Source organism: Chenopodium quinoa, unplaced genomic scaffold (genome assembly GCF_001683475.1).
Source record: "Chenopodium quinoa cultivar QQ74 unplaced genomic scaffold, ASM168347v1, whole genome shotgun sequence".
Taxonomy (NCBI): domain Eukaryota; kingdom Viridiplantae; phylum Streptophyta; class Magnoliopsida; order Caryophyllales; family Amaranthaceae; genus Chenopodium; species Chenopodium quinoa.
Window position 1 is genome coordinate 6,802,577 of NW_018744633.1, and position 24,106 is coordinate 6,826,682.

Genomic DNA, 24,106 nt, shown 5'->3' on the forward strand with positions numbered 1-24,106 from the left:
CCGACCCGCATAGGTTATGGAATTAATGTGAATTGACCCGACCCGAGTTGACCCGACCCTAACCTGATCTGTTTACCCGAATTGACAACTCTAAATGTGACTAACATTTTGGGTCACCAAAAGTGACATAAGTGACTATCAAAAGGGGACGGAGGGAGTACTTAATAATATGGGGACTACAGTATTTCCTCCGTTCCAAAATTATTGCAACAACTGGACTTTTGCACTATTCATCACACTTGTTTGATCATGTAAAATGATTTATATGTTACGCAAAATGAGGATATTTTATATTTTTATATATATTTTTTTTCCATATATTTTCCATTAACCATAAAAATAAAGTTTGGCATACCGCAATATATATTTAGTTTGGGAGAATAATTGATTGTCTAGTCAATATAAAATTACTCCACATGAAAACGCATACCTAAGATTATAAAAAATGTATTTTTTTTTCAAAAGAAATTAAAAAAAAAAGGAAAAATAAAAATAAAAATCAACGTTCAAATGAATGAAGTGTGAAAATGAAAGCAATATCGAAAAGGTCAGCTTATATGTCATCATCTCTTTTAGCTATAAAACTATGACTCCACAACGCAAGTTTCGCAACCCAAATTACTCTTCTTCATATTCAATTTTTTATTTCTCAATATTTTCAACCAAACTCAAACCCAAATTTCATCACCTTATTTATTTCATATCTTTTTCCTTCACCATCTTTTTACTAGCCAATTTTTCAATAAAAACAACGACGAAAATGAGCGCCGATAAAATAAACCAGACGTTTTATTTATCGCATGGTTCACCGGCGCTTTCTATCGACGATTCGTTACCTGCTCGACGCTTTTTACAGAGTTGGAAAGAAAAAATATTTGATCAAAAACCAAAATCTATTCTTATTATTTCGGGTCACTATGAAACAAATTAACCTACTGTTAATTCTGTTGATGTTTGTGATACAATCTACGATTTTTATGGCTTTCCTGCTCCCATGTATAAGGTAATAAATCTCATTTTTTCATTTAATTAATTAATTTTTTTTTTCTTTTGTTTGGAAATTTGGCATACCAGTATTTTTTTTATGTGAATATTTGTGGAATTGCTGTCTTTGTTGAAAGGAATATGTTACACGCAACCCTTTTGGAATATTGTAGAATTTAACTATTGGACCAATGATAGTATAGAATAAGACGTGATATTATTTTTATAGTAAAAACTTAATGTATTAGAGTACTCATACTAATTTAGTGAATGTAGGAAATCTGGAAATGGGTTTTCTAGAAAGTTTTATGTTACATGTAATAATATTTCTTATGCTTAATTTTGATTGGTTGGTCAACTTTTTATAGGAATTTTCCACAAATAAACAACTCTAATAATAATTTGTGGAAAATATAAGTTCAAATTATATTTTTCCTAACAAAATAAAGTCCATAATAAAGATAAAAACTTTGGAATAAAAATTATGTGGGTCTAGACTCTAGATACCTGTTTCTTGTCATCAACTTGAACTTCATTCCTAAATTGTTGACCTTTATATTATATTTTCTAAAATGATACAGTATACAATTTTGAGAATTCATAACAAAATCAAGCATTAATCAACATTATTAACGCTTAATAATTCTTAATATTTGTTTTTAGGGCCTGTTTATATTTATTGAACTGAACTGAACTGGACTGATTAGAGCTGAACTGAATATTTTATGAGAGAGGGAAATTAAAAGCTGAAGTGAACTAAACTAATTAGAGCTAAATTGAACTGAACTGATTAGAGATGAACTAAACTGAACTGAAATTAAGTAAATGTGAATAGGCCCATAATCTTCTTACAAACAAACTTATAGTCACATCCACATTTTCATATCTAGGAATAGCACAAACAAAAAATATGGGTGGGATGTTCTCTTTTTCTTGTTCCAAACTCCCAATTATTAGAGTGAAATAATTTCAGCGGAAACTTGGTGGATATGTGATAACAAAAAATTATGGTGGTGGCAATCCTAAAAGAAATGAATAATCGATGTTGGTCGGCCATTGTGTTATATCCTTTGGGGGGTTGGTGAGATTTTTCTTAATTTCTTAAATTCAATTGTTATAGTTTGTAATAGTTTGTAACTTTGTTTAGATTGCACTCCTATAAGAATTTGGTGAGATTTGAGACACGACTCTTATGGTATTATTCGTGTAAAGTGTGACATTCAATCAATTGCTATCCAATTATAAACAAGTGGATTCTAAAATAATACTCCGTACCTACATTACTTGACAAGATTCGATTTTATATTAAATATTTTATAGTATCGAATGATGTGTGATTTTGTCATAATGCAAATAAATAAATAAAAAAAAAAAGCGCTTTATGCTAGTGTTAATAACATCAACATCCTCACGTGTTCACAGCTCAAGTATCCTGCTCCCGGGGCTCCAGATTTAGCAAAGCGAGTGCAAGAGCTTTTGACAACCTCAGGAATCAAGCGCGTGCACATAGACAAGAAACGAGGGCTTGATCATGATGCATGGGTGCCTTTGATGCTCATGTACCCTGAGGCTAACATTCCTGTTTGTCAGCTCTCTATCCAAATGAACAAGGATGCTACGTACCACTATAACATGGGCCGAGCATTGGCTCCGCTTAAGGAGGAAGGTGTTCTCATCATTGGTTCTGGAAGCGCCACACATAACCTGAGGGACCTCAAACTGGGTGCTAAAGATCAAGAAGTTGTTCCATGGGCCGGCGAGTTTGATAAATGGCTTGAAGATGCTTTGATCAGTGGAAGGTAACTATTATTCTAGGCTTCTTATATGCATTTTTCATAAATGTGTGTTTCATATTCTAATGCACTAATTTTTGGTATGTATTGAGGCTAAGATACCCTGCATCTCGAATTAATAGTTCATGTTGATTGATTGAATTAAAGTATGGTAGGAATGTTAATTGGCTCGAGTTTGAAAGGACATACTCGTAAACTTGGATTATAGCTTTTAACTTACATACCTGTTGGGATAATGTGACAATTATATTTGGACAAATTAAAGGGAGCATCTTTGCACATTCATGCCTTGTTTGGCAAATGTTTTGCACATTGAATTCGTGATTATGTTGTACAAATGTTGTACGTGTTGTTAAATTGGAAGTGTTACTAGTCCACTCTAACACTAGTGTATTTAGACCAATGTTGATGGGATTATTTTCTCTTCAAAAAACTATGCAGGCATGAAGATGTGAATAACTTCTTACAAAAAGCGCCTCATGCAAGAAAAGCACACCCATCACCTGATCATTTCTACCCATTGCATGTAGCCTTGGGTGCTGCCGGGGCAACCACGAAGGCGGAGCTCATACACCGCAGTTGGAGCCTTGGTACCTGATCTTACGCCTCCTACAAGTTTACCACCCCAAACTAAGTCTAATCCTTGATGTGCAACACCACTAAGCTAGCTAGTACTCAATTACTGTCACATTTTATTTTGACATGTACTATTATTAGTTTGCTCCTTGCTTCATGTATTTTGATTTACGTGTCTTTTTTTTTCTTTCTTTCTTTCAATGATCAGTACAGTTGTACAATAATTTGCATTGTAAGTTTGCTGATTAATTTCTATCATTGGAATTGAAATTTAGTGTAACAACACTTATGTGAGCTACATGCTTTGCAGTATAATAAAAATAAGTCTCACATTATAAATTTAATTACTATTCTAATACATAATTTTGATTATAAATATGTTGACTTATGTAATTTTGAATAATTATGGTCCTCAACAATTTTGTTGTTGACACTTTGATTAAGGTGAAATTCAATACATAGGATAATCATTTGATCTTTTGGTTTGGTCAAAATCAAGTCATTATACGAGAATAATTTCTAGTACATTTCAAATTCGGTAAAACATTGAGGCCTTACAATTAGGTACGGGGTACCTACCGTTTTACCTAAGAACCCTAAGGATATCCGCCTTTTCTTAAATTTGGAAGGCCTAGCTTAGACTATGGCAACATATCTGCATATCATATGGACTATAAAATGGCTCCTACAAATTCTCTTCCATATGCCTTTTACATTGTTTTACGCTCAGGGTCTCTTCACATTTACTGAACTGAATAGAACTGATTGGAGCTAAACTGAACTGAACTGAACTGATTGAAGCTGAACTGAGTTGAAATGAATATTTTTTAAAAGAGGAAAATTAGGAGCTGAACTGAACTGAACTGATTGGAGCTGAACTGAACTGAGCTGATTGGAGCTAAACTGAACTGAAATTAAGTAAATGTGAACAAGCCCTTACACAGAGTTACACTATTATTTTTATCCATTATTATCCGTATAACTCTTTTTCTGATATGAGATAAAAACTTAAAACGTTAGATAAAATCTTACTCTGAATTAACCTAATTATTCAGCATCTTTAGTTTCACCTCAAGTTAACTAAGTAGGCTTAGCATCAACACAAAATCTAACAAGTCGAATACCAGCATGTTATTTTATTACGTAGTAGATCAAATCAAGACCATCCAATCTCATAAGACTTTGGGGAAAACATTTTAAACCATATATATTCATCGCTTTCCTGCTATTAGTATCTATCCCATTTTACCACTAAAGTAAGCGAGAGTATACCCTGTCCTATTATTATTAGTTTGTATTTTTTGAATTAAAAACTTAAACAGCTTTGATAGAAAACTTTATTTATTATAAATAACTTTATGAAGGAAGATGATATTGAATTTAAAGCATAGGTGATTAAGAGTCTGTGCCATGCTTGGTACAGACAAAAAACTAACTATGCATTGCATCGAATTCGTTTCAATGTGTAATCAAAGGATAGATGAAGGTAGACAAAATTATTGTTAGCGATAATGGAACTAATGGAAGCAGTTAGCAATTATGTTAGCAATAATGGAAGTTTAATATTCTTTTTTGATTAGGGGAGTAGTTAAATTGTATACTTGTTAGCAATTTAGCAATGTCCATTCCACATGAAAACGCATTGAAATAAAATTGATAAATAATGCTTCCTCTTTCTCATAATATGGTCTTCATTTTCATTATAATTTTCAGCTTGAATTGTTAAAAAGTTCGACCAAATAATCACATTAATATTTCATAATTGATCTCACCTTTTATAGTTTTGTTATTGCGACATTAAAGATATGTTATAGGATCGTGCATACGTCTAATAGATGGTGCAAATGGAAATAAAATCTATATGACAAACATAATAACAATAATAATATACTACGTATTAAGATTAGCTTTGCTCTAGCTAAAGGACTAAGGGCCCTGTATACGGCTCCTCACTAATTTCTTGTAAATTAATTGATTTTGTAGGTTTTCTTTGTTTTTTTAAAGAGATTTTGTAGGTTTTTGTTATTTTGTTATTTTTGTCTGGAGAGAACGACGATGCCCTCAGACCTGCTGATGTGTTATCTTATTCTTGGGATCGTGGTCACGATGTCTGTGTAGATTTGACAGGATCTTCTCCTTTGACACAGTCAAGGCTATCTGACTTTATTCCTGAACGGGTTGTGGTTGATGCAGCTCATCGGAAGCGGGTTAAGTATGAGGCTCGTTGTCGGGCGATTGGATATGGATTCATTCCCTTCTCCTTTTAATTTCTTCACTTGGTGAATTAGAGAATGAGGCTGTTGCGTTGCTTAAGCGAGTTCAGAGGTTCTCGGCGACGCAAGACATTGGAGGACATGTTGCAGCTCATATTTTTACTAGGGTAGATTTTGCTATAGCTAGAGGAGTGGGGGCCAAGATTGTATCTCGACTTCCACCAATTTATTGTAGGTTGTATGACTTTTGTTTTTGAGATATCAATCAATCATCAATCAATCAATAACTATATACTAAAAGACACACCAGTAATGACACGTGTCATCTTCTGGTGTGTCCTCAATTTTTTATTTTTTTTAAAATTAATTATAGTATAAAATCTTAACAAAAACAATATCTTATACTTTAATATCTTATAAGTTAACAAAGATAATTACTTTAAATAAAAAAAGATTTAATATATCTTTCCAGGCCACACCAACATTTATGACTAGAGTAGAAAATATTAACATAATTTGCGACATATTTTAATCTACTTCAAGGAAGTATTCATATTTTTTCTCTAATAAAAATAATTTTTCATTTATTATTAGAATTCATATCAAAGTAGTGTATATTTATTAATTAATTTTTTGTAAAATAACCAATTATATATAAAAGTTGATATGTAGTATTATTTTTAATAAATTACCGTGCGTGGCACGGGACCTAAACTAGTAGTAGTATTAATAATAATAATAATAATAATAATAATAATAATAATAATAAATAAATAAATAAATAAATAAATAAGGGAATGTAATTATCAAAGTGTAATAATTGGAGGATGGATCAGAGGCAAAATCTTTGTTAGCAATGGAAGCAGGTTAGCAGCTCAATTTAACGCCAATTCCTATATGTGTATGGGGTGTGAACAGCTATTATAGGGGTTATTGTATGCGTTAGTGTTTTAGGGGTTACTCGATCAGTATTATTGGAGTTATTTCGGTATTGTTATGAGAGTTACATGGTCGGTGTTATAAGGATTACCCATTCAATATTACAATAAAAATTACTCAGTCGGTGTTATAGAGGTTATTTTGTTTGTTTATATAAGTGGCTACATGATGTGGTCAAGCACACAAAATACGTACAACTTTATTTAATTATTATTCTATATAAAGTTTTTTTTTTTTTTTTTTTTTTTTTTTTTTTTTTTGATTGGGGAGTAGTTTAGTTGTGTACTAGTCGTAATCAACCAGTTTGGCGATGTGGCCAATGTCCATATCACATGAAACGCAATGAAGCCCATAAAATTAGTAAAATAATATTATCTCATTTTTTTTTCTAATAGCAACACTTCTTTTCATATGATTGCCAATGCATCATTTTAAATATTTGTATCTTTAATTATCAATATTATAAAAATGTGATATTATAAAAGTTTTGATTGAAGCAAATTCAACAAGATTATTTTATATGATTAAATGTTTTTAAAATTACATACTGAGTAGTTTAAATCATCAAAGATTCAAAATTAGTCAAAACAGAGTTTTGTTACATCAAATATCAAAAAGTTTTACTTGTATTTTATATTTTCATATATTACAGATATAATTATATAAATATTGAAATTATACATTAAATTATTGCAACAACTCCATAAAAGAGAAGGTAGAAATGCATATACTCGGTAGCTTAACTAATACGAGTACATCCAAAGGGTAGCCACTCACCTCATATGTCATCAACAGTTCAACACTAATCATTTTCTTCTCCTCACTATTCACAACTACGTACTTGACTACTTGTATTATCCTATTTATTTGTGGAAATTTCAACCAAATCCAACATTCTTTAACCTTTCTAATTTTGGCAAAAAAAAAAAATGACGAAAATGAGTGCCGAAAAAATAAACCAGACGTTTTACATATCTCATGGACCACCGACGCTTCTTCTCTACGGTGCACGTTATCTCAAGCAATTTTTAAAGAGTTGGAGAGAAATAATCTTTGATCAAAATCCCAAATCTATTCTTATAATTTCTGGTCATTGGAAAACTAATGAACCTACTGTTAATTCTGTTGATCTTTGTGATACTATCTATGATTTTGGTGGATTTTCTGCTCCTCTTGATATGTATAAGGTAGTTTTCTCTTCTCTTACTTTCATTCAATTCTATTGTATTTCTTTGTTTGAAATATCGTTTTGAAGAGTGTATAACATAACTATTGTCTTTATCGTAAGGTAAATGTTAAACATAATCGTTACTTCAGTAGTAGATAAGGACTTACTTACAGTTTTTTTTAAGTTTCAAGATAGTTAAGTCACTAAGGCTATATTTAGTATTTTAGTTCACATTGTTTTAGTAACCTAAGCTATACTTAGGCCCGCATCTCTTCACCTTGTTCAAAATTTAAAATAATGTTTTTAGTAAATTTAAGTTTGGTAAAGATATTACAGTGTTAGTTTAGTAAAAATAAGTTAAGTTCAGCATTACCGTACAAACATTATTATGGAACAGAGTTACAGAGATGTAATAATAACGTGGGCATCTTTACTGGTTGACAGTTCAAGTATCCAACTCCTGGGGCTCCAGATTTGGCGGAGCGAGTACAAGAGCTTCTAACAACCTCCGGAATCAAGAATGTGAACATAGACAAGAAACGAGGACTCGATCACGGTGCATGGGTGCCTCTGAAGCTCATGTACCCTGAAGCTAACATTCCTATATGTCAGCTATCTATCCAAATGACCAAGAATGCGACGTACCACTACAACATGGGACGAGCATTGGCTCCTCTTAAGGAAGAAGGTGTTCTCATCATTGGTCCTGGAAGCGCCACACATAACTTGAGGGACTTCGAATGGGATGCTAAAGATCAAGAGGTTGCTCCATGGGCCGGCAAGTTTGATAAATGGCTAGAGGAAGCTTTGCTTAGTGGAAGGTAACTATTGTTTTAGGCTTCTATAACGCTAATGCCTTAAGTATATGTGGCTATTATTTTTGGACGGATTAAAAGGATCATTTTTCTTCAATTATATATACCTCGTTTTGAAAATGTTTTAATTTGCATGCATTTTGAATTCATATCTACTTTTCAAATAATGTGTTATATTTTATATCTTGGAATTTATGTTAACTCAATAATTACCAATGTTGATGTGATAACTTTTACTTCTTAAAAAATAACCTTGCAGTCATGAAGATGTGAATAACTACTTAGAAAAGGAGCCTAATGCAAGAAAGGCACATCCAATACCTGATCATTTCTACCCGTTGCATGTAGCCTTGGGTGCTGCCGGGGAAACTACGAAAGCGGAGCTCATACACCGCAGCTGGAGCCTCGGTACCCTTTCATTTGCTTCCTACAAGTTTACCACCCCGGCCACCCTCATCAATTAAGTTTAATTCTCAATGTGTACTACAATAGCTATATTATTACTCAATAAATTGTCACATTTCATTTTGAAATGTACCATAGTATGGTTCTTGTTTCATTTATGCATGTTACGTTGGTACAAAATTGTCTTTCTATTGTACAATAATTTGCAAGGTTAGATAATTGTTATCATCTGAGCATTAGCGTAAACAAAACTAATTCGAGCGACTGTGAAGTGTGAATTATGTATAAACTATGGAGTATAATATACCACGAACCAATAAAAAGGATTTTTTTTTTTTTCGTAATCCTTCTTAAATTTAATAAATTATTTGAATAAGAAAATCATATGTGCTACTCGTATCATAAGACTAGCCCAAGGGAGAGAGACTCACCCACAAAAGTGATTTTTTTTAAAAGAAAAATGCCGAGCTAGTGAATCCATTAATTAAGGGACAAAAAGTTTGAGAGTACATAGGGAGAAATCTCTTTAGCACAATAATTGATCTAAACTTGTTCAACTCCAAATGACACTAACTTAGCAAGAAAAGTAATCTTATTATGGTGGTATGATAACTTGATATGTCTTACACACATGTTACTCCTTTTGGTAATGTTTTAATTTGTGTAACTTTTCTTATTTGATAATAATATGCTCTGTATTAGAGCTCAATATTATTTGATTGATAAGTTGGTTTGTATTTAAATTCAACTTGGGCGATTTTATTGTAGATAATGTATCTCTCATAAAATATTAATTAATCAATAATTATTATGATCTTTTGGTTAGGTCAAATCACATTATTGTAATTTCAAGTAGATTTTATGTGAAATTTTGATATCAAATAATTAAGTACCTACCGATATTAACAAGTCTATTTTTATAGTCTACGTAACTAAGAACCCTAATAAGACACTATCCTTGAAGTTGGAGGTAGAGCTCATGATCAATATGTATATGGCTCCTACAAATTTGCTACTGAACCATCAGTGAGACATCATGCTAAATCATCTCCATCAAACAAGCTGGTCGAATCCTCCTCAAGCAGTCATCAAGCCTTACTTTAACCAATTACGCTTGACATCTACATACATACACCATCAATCCATCACCTTGAATTTGACTAGATAGAAATATGGAGTAAGCCTAAACTAAACTAGTATAGAATTATAGATCTATGTTTTTTTTTTTTTTTTTTTTTTTGACAAGAGCAAATGTATTTATAAAGCTAGAGTTTACAAAATACAGAATAAGAACTAAAACTTAAAGCATGGCTTTTAACACTTAAGCCTTTACAACAACTTTTGACATTAAAAATAAAAATAAACTTGAGTTTGCCGAACCTGTCGCAGATAATGGACTCCTTACAAACCAAGGAGCAAAAACATACTACACACCATAAAGAGAGCAACGGAGAGAATCGAAACTGTTTGACCATGGCTAGCTTTTCCTTACTTGGCGGGATCAACTCATCACCAAGTAAGGTCATCAAACGGGTCACTTGAACTAATGACCTTCCAATCAATAACTTTCCTTGTTGGCAAGAAAGCTTTGACAACGTCTAGGCTCGAGAAATCCCAAAACAAAGTTTGGGCCCCTGCTTCAGATAACAAATTTCAAGAGTAATGATCACAAGAATCATTACAACCGAGGGAAAAGAAACCAAACCAATACCACTCCAACAAAACACACACTTCACCTTAGCCAAGCCCAACTTCTTGTTCAAACCCCCAACAACCAAACCTGTAAACTCTCTTACCACTAAAACCACACCACAATTGTCAAAGTAATTAGGGCTCAAAGCTTAAGCCTCATTCATTGATTGATCTTTCAATATATAGAGTACATAGTTTCCTAAAGTCTAGCAAAATAATATTCTCGAGATAAATCTTGTGCCTATAAACTAGGAAACTAAATATAAGATAAATATCATGCACAAAGATATGATAATCTTCCTAACACCCCCCCCCCCAAGTTGGAGCATGTGGAGTGAAGATGCCCAACTTGCTAAGTAAAAGATCAAATTGGGATTTGCCGAGAGCTTGGTAAAGATATCGGCCAATTGTGCATGTGTAGGAACATAAGATGGATCAATCAAACCTTCTGTAATTACATCTCGGACGAAGTGACAATCTACTTTAATATGCTTCGTCCGTTCATGAAAAACCGGATTCTTTGCAATGTGCAAAGCAGATTGACTATCACAAAATAATTTGATAGCCTTAGGATGTTTCACTCCCAAGCTCAAAAGTAGCCGTTTCAACCACTTCAACTCCATTGTGGTAGCGCACATACAACGATATTCGGCTTCCGAAGAACTTGTAGAGACAGTCTTTTGCTTTTTGGTTTTCCAAGAGATAGGTGACTTACCAAGAAATATTAGACACCCTGTCAAAGATCTGTGTGTCAAGGGACACGCGGCCCAATCCGAATCACACCAACCCTGAAGGTTAATTCATTATCTGATCGTAGCAGAATACCCTGACCCGGAGTCCCTTTCAAGTACCTGACAACTCGTAGAGCTGCCTCCCAATGTTCAGTTCTTGGAGCATGCATGAACTGAGCCAAAATATGAACCGAATAGGCCAAATCAGGCCTAGTGACAGCAAGATATATCAACCGACCAACAAGTCTACGATACGATTCTGGATCATCAAGAAGAGGACCACTTGCTAGACCAAGTTTGTGATTCTGCTCCATAGGAAAGCCGGCTGGCTTTGATCCTAATAAACCTGCTTCTGAAATAATGTCAAGAGTATATTTTCTCTGACATAGGAACAAGCCCGAAGAACTACGAGCCACTTCAATTCCTAAAAAATATTTTAGAGTACCAAGATCTTTCATGTGAAAACAATCACTAAGATATGCTTTGAAAGCCCTTAACGCAGCAGAATTATTACCAGAAATAATGAGATTATACAAGCATATTAATTTGCACAACACCCTTTGTATAAGTAAACAATGAATAATCAGAATAAGATTGCCGAAAGCCATATGCCTTCAAAGACTTTGTTAGTTTTGCAAACCAACATCTAGGAGCCTGTTTTAGACCATACAAAGATTTTCGAAGGCGACATACCTTATTCGGATGGGATGATTCAAAACCAGGGGGAAGTTTCATATAGACTTCCTCTGCAAGGTCACCATGAAGAAAGGCATTGTGGACGTCCATTTGATGTAGCTCCCAATTTTTCGAAGTTGCAATAGCAAGAAAAGCTCTAACTGTTACCATTTTAGCAACCGGAGCAAATGTTTCAGTGTAATCAATACCCTCCTTTTGATGATTTCCGAAGACGACTAATCGGGATTTGAGTCGTTCAATACTTCCATCGGAGTTATATTTGATCTTATACACCCACTGACTACCTAGAGGTCGTTTGCCTAGAGGAAGATCTTCCATTGTCCATGTGCCATTTTTTTCTAGAGCTTGAATTTCATTTTGCATTGATTGTCTCCAACCTGCATCTTTCATGGCCTCCTTAAAAGACCGAGGCTCTTTGCCAGAAGTAATAGCTGCAATATAATTTCTGTAATGTGGAGAAAAACTGTCACAATTAGTATAATGAGCTATAGGATAAGGAGTACCTGAGGGATGCCGTGGAGACGGAGTGTTAGGGGAAAGAGATGAAGATGGACTGTTTGTAATAACTGTATGAGTAACAAATTCTCGGTGTTTCACGTTGGGAAATTTTTGCCTCATACCCCGGCCCATTTCTGCTTGTTGCTCGGTGTTCAAGGGCTGCTGGGGTGTGTCTTGTTGCTGCCATGGTATTGCAGAGGGCTCCGTGCCCCCCCTGCATTCATCAAGTTGTTGGCTGGTGCCTTGGGTACCTGCTGTGTGCTGCCGCACCCCAGCAGAAGGCTACGCGGCCTCCTCGCGGCCAGCACCATCCAGCCGCGGGCTACCTGAGGACTGGTCTGCCTGCTGTCCGTGGGTACCTGCTGCTGGGTGCTGTGATGAGGGCTACTCATGTACTTGTTGCGGAGTTGCTTGAGGCACATTACCCCAACCTTCACCAACCTCGTGAGACCCCATACTTACATCATCAACGTCATACGACACATCCATATGTATTGGAACAATTTTTTCCGGAATGATATTTGTGGAAATTGGATCAAGGAAAGGAAAAACATCTTCAAAGAATTTAACATCACGAGACACGAAAAATTCTTTTGAATCAAGATCAAACAATCTCCAACCTTTCTTCCCAAACGGATAGCCAACAAAAACACATTTACGACTCCGACTTGCAAATTTATCACCCTTAGCTTTTTTACTGTGAGCAAAGCAAAGACACCCAAAAGTACATATTGTAGAATAGGATGGGTTTGTGCCAAATAAAATTTCATAGGGAGATTTATTGTGCAAGTAAGGAGAAGGAGTTCGGTTTATTAAATGTGCGGCCGCAAGAACACTCTCACCCCAAAAATATATATGCAAATTAGCTTGAAATCTCAAAGCTCTACCTACATTTAAAATATGTTTGTGTTTTCTCTCAACCCGACCATTTTGTTGCGGAGTGCCAACACAAGATGTTTGAAATAAGATGTCAGTTGCATTAAAGAAATCACGCAAACAATTAAATTCGGTACCATTATCACTTTGTACGATTTTAATTGTTTGTGAAAATTGTTTATCCACCATTGCCACAAAAGACATAAACATACGAAAAACCTCTGTTTTATCAACTAGCAAATAAATCCAAACAGCACGAGAGAAATCATCAACTATAGTAAAAAAAATAACGAGCGCCACAAGACGATGCATGTTTATAAGAACCCCATAAATCACAATGAATTTTTTCAAATATTCTAGAGGCTTTATTCTCACTTAAAGAAAAACTAGATCTAGGGTGTTTAGCACGAAAACAAACTTCACATGCTTTATTTAAACTACCCTTACAATTATGAACGGGAGGGAGAAGTTTCACAACTTTTTCCGACGGATGACCCATACGCTTGTGCCATAATTCTAACAATGTTGAAGATTCAGAAACAGCCACATGTTGCACCGAAGCTCGTCCTTTGAAATACAACAGTCCATCCCTCTAAACACTCGTTCCAATCAGCTCCCTCGACTGATCCTGTAAAGCACACATATTGGAGTTAAATTGGACAGTACAATGAGCATCATCAATTAATTGTGATACAGAAATTAGATTGCAACGTAAATCGAGAACAAATAGGACATGCTTAAGAACAATTTTAGATGATAGACGAACTGAGCCTTCCTTCGTGGCATTCACTGTTTTGCCATTCGGAAGACCAACCGGACAATGTGAGATGTGACTCGTATCAAAAAGCCATATGTCATCACAAGTTACATGCCTAGAACCCCCTGTGTCAACGATCCACAAGGTATTATCAAACTCACCGTTCAAACGTTCATCGGGAATTTGAGTGTTACCAATAAAACCAGCAATTGCCCTCCACTGTTCTGCCGTGAAAGTCTGAGAGGAACCCCCTATTGAATCTGCCTTATTAGCTGCTGTAGCATTCGCACGAGGAGGAGCCCGACCTTTAGAGCTGGTCTGTTGCGGTTTGCCACGTTTTGAAGGGTTCGGCCACCAATCTGGGTACCCTTTAAGTTCAAAACAATCAGAAATTACATAGCCATGTTTCTTGCAATGGTTACAGTGAAGACCGGACTTATCTGCCTTCTCATCAGAGGCTGTTGTCCTCTGTTTTCCGGTGCTGGTTCGAAAAGCAAACCCCACTGCCTCGGATGCCTGCTCATCAGGGGTTTGCTTGGCGATCCGTACACGTTCGTCTTGCACAACCAACTGGTACGCCCGATCAAGAGTCGACAAAGGGTCTTGAGATAATATATTAGTACGAGTCTGAGTATAATAATCGGTACATAGGCCCATCAAGAACTCATGGAGTCGAGTATTTTCACGACGTTTTTCATGCTCCACACCTGCTGTACACGTCTGGCAGCAAGCACAAGTAATGAGCGGCTCATGGTTGTTTAATTCCTCCCATAGAGCCGTCAATTTTCCAAAATAGGAGGCCACTGACATAGTCTTCGTTTGCTCACACTTTGCAATTGACACCTTCAATTGCTGAATTCGAGGACCATTGACGGTGGCAAAGTGCATTTTGAGAGTGTCCCATAAGCGCTTCGCATCTTTGTATTTTGACAGAGTACCCTTGACCTCGGGGTCAATTGTGTTCATAAGCCACGAAATCAACATGGCATGAATGGTGTTCCAATCTGTTTGAGTACACAGAGAGGAAGGCGAGGAGATCGTTCCATCTAGGAAAACAAATTTACGTCGTGCCTCTAACACGGTTTGAATATCCCCTGCCCATTCATCGTAGTTTTCACCACGAAGCCGAGTCGGGGTTATGAAATCACCATGTCTGTCATGAGGACCTAGGTAGTATGGAGAGGTGATGTCAATTCGTGTTGGTGGTGGCGGCGGCGGAACATCATCGACAGCCATGGTGATTTAAGATTTTTGTGTTTTTTTTTTTTAGAAATCCTGAGCGACTGATACCATGTCAAAGTAATTAGGGCTCAAAGCTTAAGCCTCATTCATTGATTGATCTTTCAATATATAGAGTACATAGTTTCCTAAAGTCTAGCAAAATAATATTCTCAAGATAAATCTTGTGCCTATAAACTAGGAAACTAAATATACGATAAATATCACAAAGATATGATAATATTCCTAACAACGATCCTTAACAAAGGATCCTAACTCCCTCTGCACACAACCATCCAAAATACTATAGCCAAAACAACTTAATAGCCCAGAAAACGACCAAAGGGGGCTAAAAAAATTACCATAAAACAAACTAAAAAAAGTAAACTCTGATAAATAACAAGAAAAAACATACTTAGGAAAGAGAACGAACCGGAGGAGAGCACCGTTCAAACCAAGAAACCTGAGACCACGAACACAAGGAACCTCGAAATCCTAGCCTTAACTTCACCGTTTCCATCACGAACCTTCTCTTGACGGCGACGTTAGGCCTAGCCCTCCAGCGCAAGGACCCACGAAACCCTAACCCTAACTTTACCGTTTCCGTCACGGTCAAAATTACCGATGACCAATGACGGCGGCGTTAGGCCTAGTCCTTAGGCCTTGTTTCACCGACAGGAGACCCTTTGAACTACCACTAACCTTTCACGCAAAGGTAGGAGACGGCGTCGGACATGATTTGAAAACTCTCTCAAAACCTTCGATAATTAGGCTCACACAAACACCTCACAAAGGGATTAAAATCCTCAATAAAGAAGGTGAATCTTGGATTTTCGAGTGTGAGAAAGATGAAAAGATAAGGGAAACTTGAAAAGGAAGGAGAAGAGAGGTAGAAAAATAGGAAAGAAGATGAAGGGGCCGCTGGAGTACGGCCGCGGCGCCGGAACTCCGACGAGCTCCTAGGGTTTTAAAAGGGGCGGGGGACTTGAAATGGGAGGAGAGAGAACAGAGGATTTAAGAGAGGAGAGAGAAGCGGGCAATCTATAATGGTAACGAAAAATAAATATTTTGATCTATGTTTAGACCAGACAATAGAATATAGTTTGTGATTGTCACATTATTTTTTTGTATAAAAATAATAATCAATAATGATATAATTGATAACATTTTTTATTTGAAAAGGAATATATATATATATATATATATTATCATTTTTGAATGGAGAATTAAGACTTACACTCCGTATTAAACAACTTTGATTATAAACTTATTTATTAATAAATAACTTTATGAAGGAAAAGGGTATTAAATTGGTTTCATCATGTAATTGGAGGATTGTGGGACTGTGGGAGTTGTTAAATCATCCACTTAGCAATTTGTTAATGTCATTTCAAATGAAGCACATTGATACCCATAAAATTGATAAAAATAATCTATATACTATATATTATATTTATTTATAGATCAATCTTTATTAAAAATAAAATAACTTTCATAACTATTTTACTTTGCTAGTTTGGTGTAATTGTAACCATACAATGTACAAGCAATAATACTACGTTATAGTGCGAAATCTCAACTATCCACTTCTAAAAGGTCAGCTCATAGTGTCATAGCCTCATACATATGTTACCATCTTCTTCTTCATATTATTTCTCATGATTTTCAAACAAATCCAAAATCCTCCAACCTTTCTATTTTCGACAAAAAAAAAATGACAACAATAAGCGCCGATAAAATAAACCCGACGTTTTACATATCTCATGGACCACCGACGCTTCCTATTGAGGATTCACTACCTCTAAAACACCTTTTAAAGAGTTGGAGACAGAAAATCTTTGATCAAAAACCCAAATCTATCCTTATCATTTCTGGTCATTGGGAAACTAATGAACCTACTGTTAATTCTGTTGATGTTTGTGATACCATCTATGATTTTGATGGCTTTCCTGCTCCTCTTGATCTCTATAAGGTACTTTCTCGATCTCCTCAATCGAACTTGCTTCTATAATTTTGTTTGGACGACTATCTTTGTACTTTCCATATATAAATCTATATAAGGTACTTTCGAATTTTATGGGATCGTATTGAATCGTTATCAAAAGGAAAATGTTAAATGCAACTCGATCGATTAGAGAGCGAGCAAAATTTAATGGTTTTAGGCTGAGACTTGTAATTTTTAGAAGTTTCAGAGTAGTAAGCACTACATAGTTCATTAGACGTACATATATTTCAAAATTTCAGTTCCTTTGCCCAGCTCCGTTATAATTCAGGTAAAGTAAGTTCACTTCAGTTCAGTTCACTTCAATTCAATTAATTTCATCAATTCATCAACTCCATTCATTTCATTTCAATTAGTTCATTTCTATAGACTATAGTTGTTATTATCTTAATTAACAAGTAATTAAGACTAATTTAATTACCGGCTATTACAATATATATATGTACAAAATATAAAGTAGCTTGAAATAATCTTGCATGATTTATATAAAAAAAAAACTAATAAAACCCAGTTTTGTGAGAAACTACCTAAAAAAAAATTGTAATAAACTATATAAAAAAAATGTTATAACAAAAACTACCTAAGAAAAGGTAAAATGTTGTAATATATATACCACCTATATCGGATTGATTTCCACTGTTGACGACCCGACCTCAAAATACTCTCGAAACTACTCCAAAACTGACACAACTTGCTTGAAATCGCCTCCACCACATCTAAACCACCTTCCAACTTCAAAACCACCACCTTTCAACCCCAAACCATCATCCCGACGCAAATCTACCCTCACCAACTCGGAATATCATCCAATAACCACACAACCTTGAAAACCAATCCTCACAAAGGTTTCAGTGGTGTTTTAAGGTGGATCAACGTTGTAAATTTAAGTCAACGGTGGAAGTTCGGTCAATGGTAATATCTTACAACATTTTACCTTCTACTTCCTCCATTCTTTATTACTTGACCCGCTTTGACTTTTACACTATTCATCACCCCTCTTTTGACCGTCTTTTGTGAATAATATGTAAGGAAAAATATATTCATGTATGATTTTTTGGATTCGTCTCAATAAGTACTATCATTTTATATAACTTTTATAATTTTTAGTTATGGAGAATTTAAGTTATTGATCGTTAAAGTTTTGTATTGCAAGCGTGATAAAAGAAACAGGTCAAGTAAAAAAGAACAGAGGAAGTATTAGGTAGTTTTTTACAACATTTTTTTTTCAATTAGGTAGTTTCTCACAAAATTTGGATTTTATTACATAGTTTCTCTTAAATAGTCCTTAGAATATTAAAAAAAAAATGTTTATATACCGTTTAGTTCATAGTTACCCCTTAAATAATAAAATGGACTGCTGGAATGTTTTTCTTCTTTTCTTGCTCCAATAATATAATTACAACTTACAAGTACCCTTCTCCGAAGGTTATTGTTTTGGTATGTTTAGGACATACTCATACAAGGGTTTGGTGAGATTTGTTGAGACTTGAGACTTTGAGGTGTATTCATCACCCAATTGCTATCAAGATATAAACAATTGGATCGGATTTTATATAATAAATATGTAACTAGCTTAGCTACATTAGTTTGTATTACAATTATGTATAATAATAAGAAGCTAAAAGTATAAATACTACACAATTTATAATATATAATTATGTACATTAGTTTGTATTACAATTATATATAATAATAAGAAGCTAAAAGCATAAATACTACACAATTTATAATATATAATGTCGTGTAAATTGGAATTTTATCCTTACGCAAATAATGAAAGGCATTATATATGCTAGTGTTAGAGCACTCACATAAGTGAGCATTTTTTTGCTCATGAGCAAAATTGATGAGCAAAAATGGTAGAAATGTTACTACATTAATGAGCAAAATAAAATATGTTCATGAGCAATTCAATTATTCTTTGATCACTAGTGGGATAAAAATTTCCTCACCAAAAATGTTCATGAGCAAATTTGATTGGGAAGAGTGAGAAAGTGGCTAGAGAGAGAATGAACTTTTTTTTTTTGCTCACTAATGTGAGTGCTCTTAGTAATATCAACTTCTTACGAGTTCACAGCTCAAGTATCCTACTCCTGGGGCTCCAGATTTGGCAAGGCGTGTGCAAGAGCTTCTAACAAGCTCTGGATTCAATCGCGTGCACATAGACAAGGAACGAGGGCTTGATCATGGTGCATGGGTGCCTCTGATGCTCATGTACCCTGAAGCTAACATCCCTATTTCACAGCTCTCTATTCAAATGAACAAGGATGCTACATACCACTATAACATGGGGCGAGCATTGACTCCTCTTAAGGAGGAAGGTGTTCTCATCATTGGTTCCGGAACCACCGTACATAACTTGAGTGATCTTAGATGGGATGCTAAAGATCAAGAAGTCATTCCATGGGCCGGCGAATTTGATAAATGGCTTGAAGAAGCTTTGCTCAATGGAAGGTAAATTTTGCTCAAAATATTGGTTCATTAACTAAGATATGTGATGGTTTGACTAGCTAAATTGAGTTATAACTTCTTGCACTAATCCGATCCAAACTTGAATTGATCTCTACTTAATAGTTCATCTTGGTTGATTAAGATGGTGTAGAAATATGGTCTATTTAATATGGATATTCAATATATGACAATTGTTTCCTAATAGATTAGAATTTTTTTTTTTGTTTTTTCCACATTTAATTCTTACGTATCTAGTTTGGCACATTGAATTCATAACTATGCTTTTGAAATATAGCTAGTGTGTTTATCATGGAGGTTTCATTAAAGTTTCCATGTTCTAAATTGGATATGAAAATAATTATCCAGGCATGAAGACGTGAATAACTACTTACAAAAGGCGCCCCATGCAAGGACGGCACATCCAACGCCTGATCATTTTTACCCACTGCATGTAGCCATGGGTGCTGCCGGAGGAAATACAAAAGCGGAGCTCATACACCGCACCTGGAGCCTCGGTACCCTATCGTATGCCTCCTACAAGTTCACCACCCCCAACTAAGACTAATTCTTAATGTGTAGTACGGAATACTCAATTTTACAGTCAGTTTTTATCTATCTGTTACAAATTTGACTTAAAAGTGTACAAACAGCACAATAATATGTAAGAGTCTGTTCTCATCGACTGAACTCAGCTAAACTGTATTGAATTGAACTGAAATGAATATTTTATAAGAGAAGAAAATTAGAAGCTGAATAGAACTGAACTGAAAATAAATGTATGAGAACAGGCCCTTAGGTTAGGGGCATATTCTATCATTGAAGCTTAGTAAACAAATCAAGCTTATGTAAGCAACATGCTGTAAAATACAATTTGGGCAACTGTAAAGTGTATGGATTATTGTTGCAAGTATTAATAAATACGTAGTAATTACTTCATTTTTTTATTGTTTCATTTGAATTAACTTGTTACCTGCTGGCTGCTGCTACTATCTATTTACTATTGATAGTGATTTTAACTAAAGAAAAATTATATATACACTCCAATCTTTTTAAATTTATCCTGAACGCTAAATATTACAATCCATATAAATAAAAATGATCATTTTGTGAACTTTTAATCACAAGTTTTCAAACCATTAATCCTCTATTATGTACTATCATTTAATAGGCTTCAAACATTACTTTCCATTAGAAATTTAATTAATGTTTCCTCGATTTGCTTAATGATAAACACATTAAAAAATGACCAAAGATTTTGCAATCGATAATAAATAAACAATTCCTAAATAATTGGCACAGTCAAACATGACACATATTCATTAGTTTGACCATAAAATCATATGATTAAATATTAGTAAAAAAAAATATAATAAATAGTTGATATCATAAAACTGTATATTAATACCTATTTAACAATATATTTCACGATAAAACTTATTTTTTATATGTTAGTGACAAATAATGGTCAAAGTAAGGATATAAACCCCTACCTTTTTAAAAAGTATGAGATAACTCTTATTAATAGTACTTGAATAATTATACCCTCTAAAATGTTTACTAATGGCATGTTCATATTTACTGAACTGAACTAAACTGATCAGTTGAAATGAATATTTTATGTGAGAAGGAAATTAGAAGTTGAACTGAACTGAATTGATCGGAGCTGAACTAAACTGAATGATTATTGGAGCTGAATTGAACTGAACTTAAATTAAGTAAATTTGAACAGTCCCTTTAATTTCCCCATTAATGTTGATTATATTAACTCTTTTTTAAAACTCTTAAAAATAGTATGCGTATGTTTATATCTCTACAATGTTAATTTACCTAAGTGTCTCCATTAATGTTAATTAGCTCTTTTTAAAAAAAACTTTTGAGAACAGTGTGCGGATATTTATACCCCTAATATTTTTTACATAGTTTTCCTCTTTAATAAAGGTCAAATAGAAAGAGTTTCCTAAATATTATTAGTTATGACGCGCTCGCGTTAGTTACCCTAATAATGAAAAAAGTCACACACATCAATCATTTATGAACGGAAAGAGTAAAATAATTTATAGTCAATCTGAAATTGTAAAAAAAAACAAGAGGGATGCTAAACGCAACCTAGGTTTACTTGACGCAACCCTTTTTTCCTTATTTTTTAACCCTAATAGAAATATAAAAGTTATCTTTTCTCCTCACCCTTTTTCCCTTATTTTTTAACCCTAATAGAAATATTAAAGTTATCTTTTTCTCCTCCCCTTCAAAAAAAAAAAAAAGTTATCTTTTCTCCTTCTTTGTCACAAGAGTACCAAAATCAATTTATAATACTCATTGGGATTACAATGGATGATGAATTTGATCTGGAAGATCTTGAAATTAATGTAAGTTTATCGATTTGTAATAATTTTTTTTCGAGTACACTTTATTCTATACGAGTGTAACAATTGCTCTATTTCGGTTACACTAACTCTGTTTTCAATTACACAACTGTACAAATTAAACTTTCACAACATGTTTATGTAGACCAATTAAGAAAGCTCTTGGATCACCTAATAACAAATTTGTGTTACAAGTTTGACTTCAGTTGTACGATTGGTTTGTGAGAGTAGATTATGGTGAATGATAATCTAAATAAAGCAGCAATTATTGTGAATGATAATCAAAACCGTTGACTGAATTTCGTATAAATTTAACAATATATAATACTTTATTTCGCACATGTTGAACAAAGTCATGTTGTCTGTTTCATATGCATTACCAAAATATCAAGATTATGGACGAATAACAACTATGATGAGTACTCTTTTAACACAAGTTGCATGATTATCTGTTGTGACACAAGTTGCATGATTATCTGTTGTGGCATGTTATATGATTTTAATGAAATGATATGCTTTAATTTTGAGATCATACATGAATAAAAGGCTTTTTAATTTTTATCATATATATAACACTATTTTTTAAATTGTTTAACTTTGATAGGATGATGCATACATTGAAAAAGTATGTGAGAATGCAATTGACTATAGTGAATATTTTACAACCACAACTATATTTTCTACTAGAAAAGCCATGCTTGATTGGGTCATAGAAGTTGGTAAAATGCACAATATGGTCATTATCATTGCTCGTTCACAAGTTAAGGTCATAAAAGCTACCTTAACTTGTGAGAGAGCCGGAAAATATAGACTCAGCAAGTCTGGAGTTCCCGTGGATGTGGAAAAATTTACTGGAACAAAAAAAATGATGTGTCCTTTCAGACTTCAAGCAAAAGAGCATGTTGGTGGTGGATGGAGTGTGTTTGTCCGCCATGGTATACACAATCATAAACTTCCAGACTATAATGAGGGTCGTGCAATTATCAGCAAGTTGAGTAAAGATGACCTATCATTAGTACAGGAGCTTTCAAAGTCTCATGTGCAACCACATCAAATTATGAATATTTTGAAAACAGTGAATAAAAAGACTCTGATTACAGTGAAGCACATATACAATGCCCGTCAAAAGTTTAAAACAGAGTCACTGGGAGGTCGATCTGTGATGCAACAACTTATGAAACTAATTGTTGATAATGGCTACATTCAGTGGCATCGGGAAGAAGTAGGCACAGATGTGGTAAGGGATATATTTTTTGCACATCCTAATGTAATTAGTATGCTGCGTTTATTTCACTACGTTTTGATAGTTGATTGCACCTACAAGACAAATAAATATAAAATGCCTTTTTTAGAAATAGTTGGCATGGTTCCCACTGGTAAAAATTTTGCTATTGGATTTGCTTGGTTAAAAGATGAACAAAGAGGGAGTTATGAATGGGCTCTTAGTTATGTGTGTTAGGATTAGTGTGGAGATAGATAAATACATGGAGACATAAGGAGATTGCATAGAAGCTGCCTTATTGTTAAGGTTCGACCAAACTTGTGAAAAGTTCGGTCGAACCCGGTTTTAAGTCAGTAGGTGCACCAGTTTTCATTTCTAGAGGAGGAGTGACCAAACCCAAGGAGGTTCGACTGAACCACCCTAGGTTCGACCGAACTCTGGGTAGGTTCGGCCGAACCTCCCTGCTCCCTATTTCGTCGCTTCATTTTCGGTTTGTGCGATTTGCTTTAATCTTAGCCGTTGGATTGTATTTTCTACCTAAACTATATATATACCTTTTCTAAGCCTCTTTGTTGAGTATTTTCACAAACATTTAAACACATAGAGAGGTTTTGAGAGGGTTTGTGAGGAGCATTTGAATTCTATACAATTCATGCTTGTAATTCTTGAGTTCATTCATCATCAATATTACTCCATAGTGCAAGGGT

The 24,106-nt window shown here is 34.4% G+C and overlaps 4 protein-coding genes and 1 pseudogene across 4 annotated transcripts; 4 read left to right on the plus strand and 1 right to left on the minus strand.

Moving 5' to 3' along the window:
* Positions 1 to 352: 352 nt before the first annotated feature.
* Positions 353 to 3,690, plus strand: LOC110701367 (annotated as a pseudogene).
* Positions 3,691 to 6,480: 2,790 nt separating this feature from the next.
* Positions 6,481 to 9,210, plus strand: LOC110701368 (4,5-DOPA dioxygenase extradiol-like). The gene is made up of 3 exons (XM_021879023.1): positions 6,481 to 7,692; positions 8,118 to 8,494; positions 8,748 to 9,210. The coding sequence occupies exons 1-3, from the start codon at positions 7,435 to 7,437 to the stop codon at positions 8,950 to 8,952; spliced, it is 840 nt and encodes a 279-aa protein (XP_021734715.1). The 5' UTR covers positions 6,481 to 7,434; the 3' UTR covers positions 8,953 to 9,210.
* Positions 9,211 to 13,978: 4,768 nt separating this feature from the next.
* LOC110701484 lies at positions 13,979 to 15,379 on the minus strand. The gene has a single exon (XM_021879131.1). It carries the CDS (start codon positions 15,377 to 15,379, stop codon positions 13,979 to 13,981), a length of 1,401 nt encoding a protein of 466 aa, XP_021734823.1.
* Positions 15,380 to 16,864: 1,485 nt separating this feature from the next.
* LOC110701369 (4,5-DOPA dioxygenase extradiol-like) lies at positions 16,865 to 20,750 on the plus strand. The gene is made up of 3 exons (XM_021879024.1): positions 16,865 to 17,333; positions 19,441 to 19,817; positions 20,181 to 20,750. The coding sequence occupies exons 1-3, from the start codon at positions 17,076 to 17,078 to the stop codon at positions 20,371 to 20,373; spliced, it is 828 nt and encodes a 275-aa protein (XP_021734716.1). The 5' UTR covers positions 16,865 to 17,075; the 3' UTR covers positions 20,374 to 20,750.
* Positions 20,751 to 22,141: 1,391 nt separating this feature from the next.
* LOC110701485 (protein FAR1-RELATED SEQUENCE 5-like) lies at positions 22,142 to 23,636 on the plus strand. The gene is made up of 2 exons (XM_021879132.1): positions 22,142 to 22,180; positions 22,782 to 23,636. The coding sequence occupies exons 1-2, from the start codon at positions 22,142 to 22,144 to the stop codon at positions 23,634 to 23,636; spliced, it is 894 nt and encodes a 297-aa protein (XP_021734824.1).
* The last annotated feature ends 470 nt before the right edge of the window (positions 23,637 to 24,106 follow it).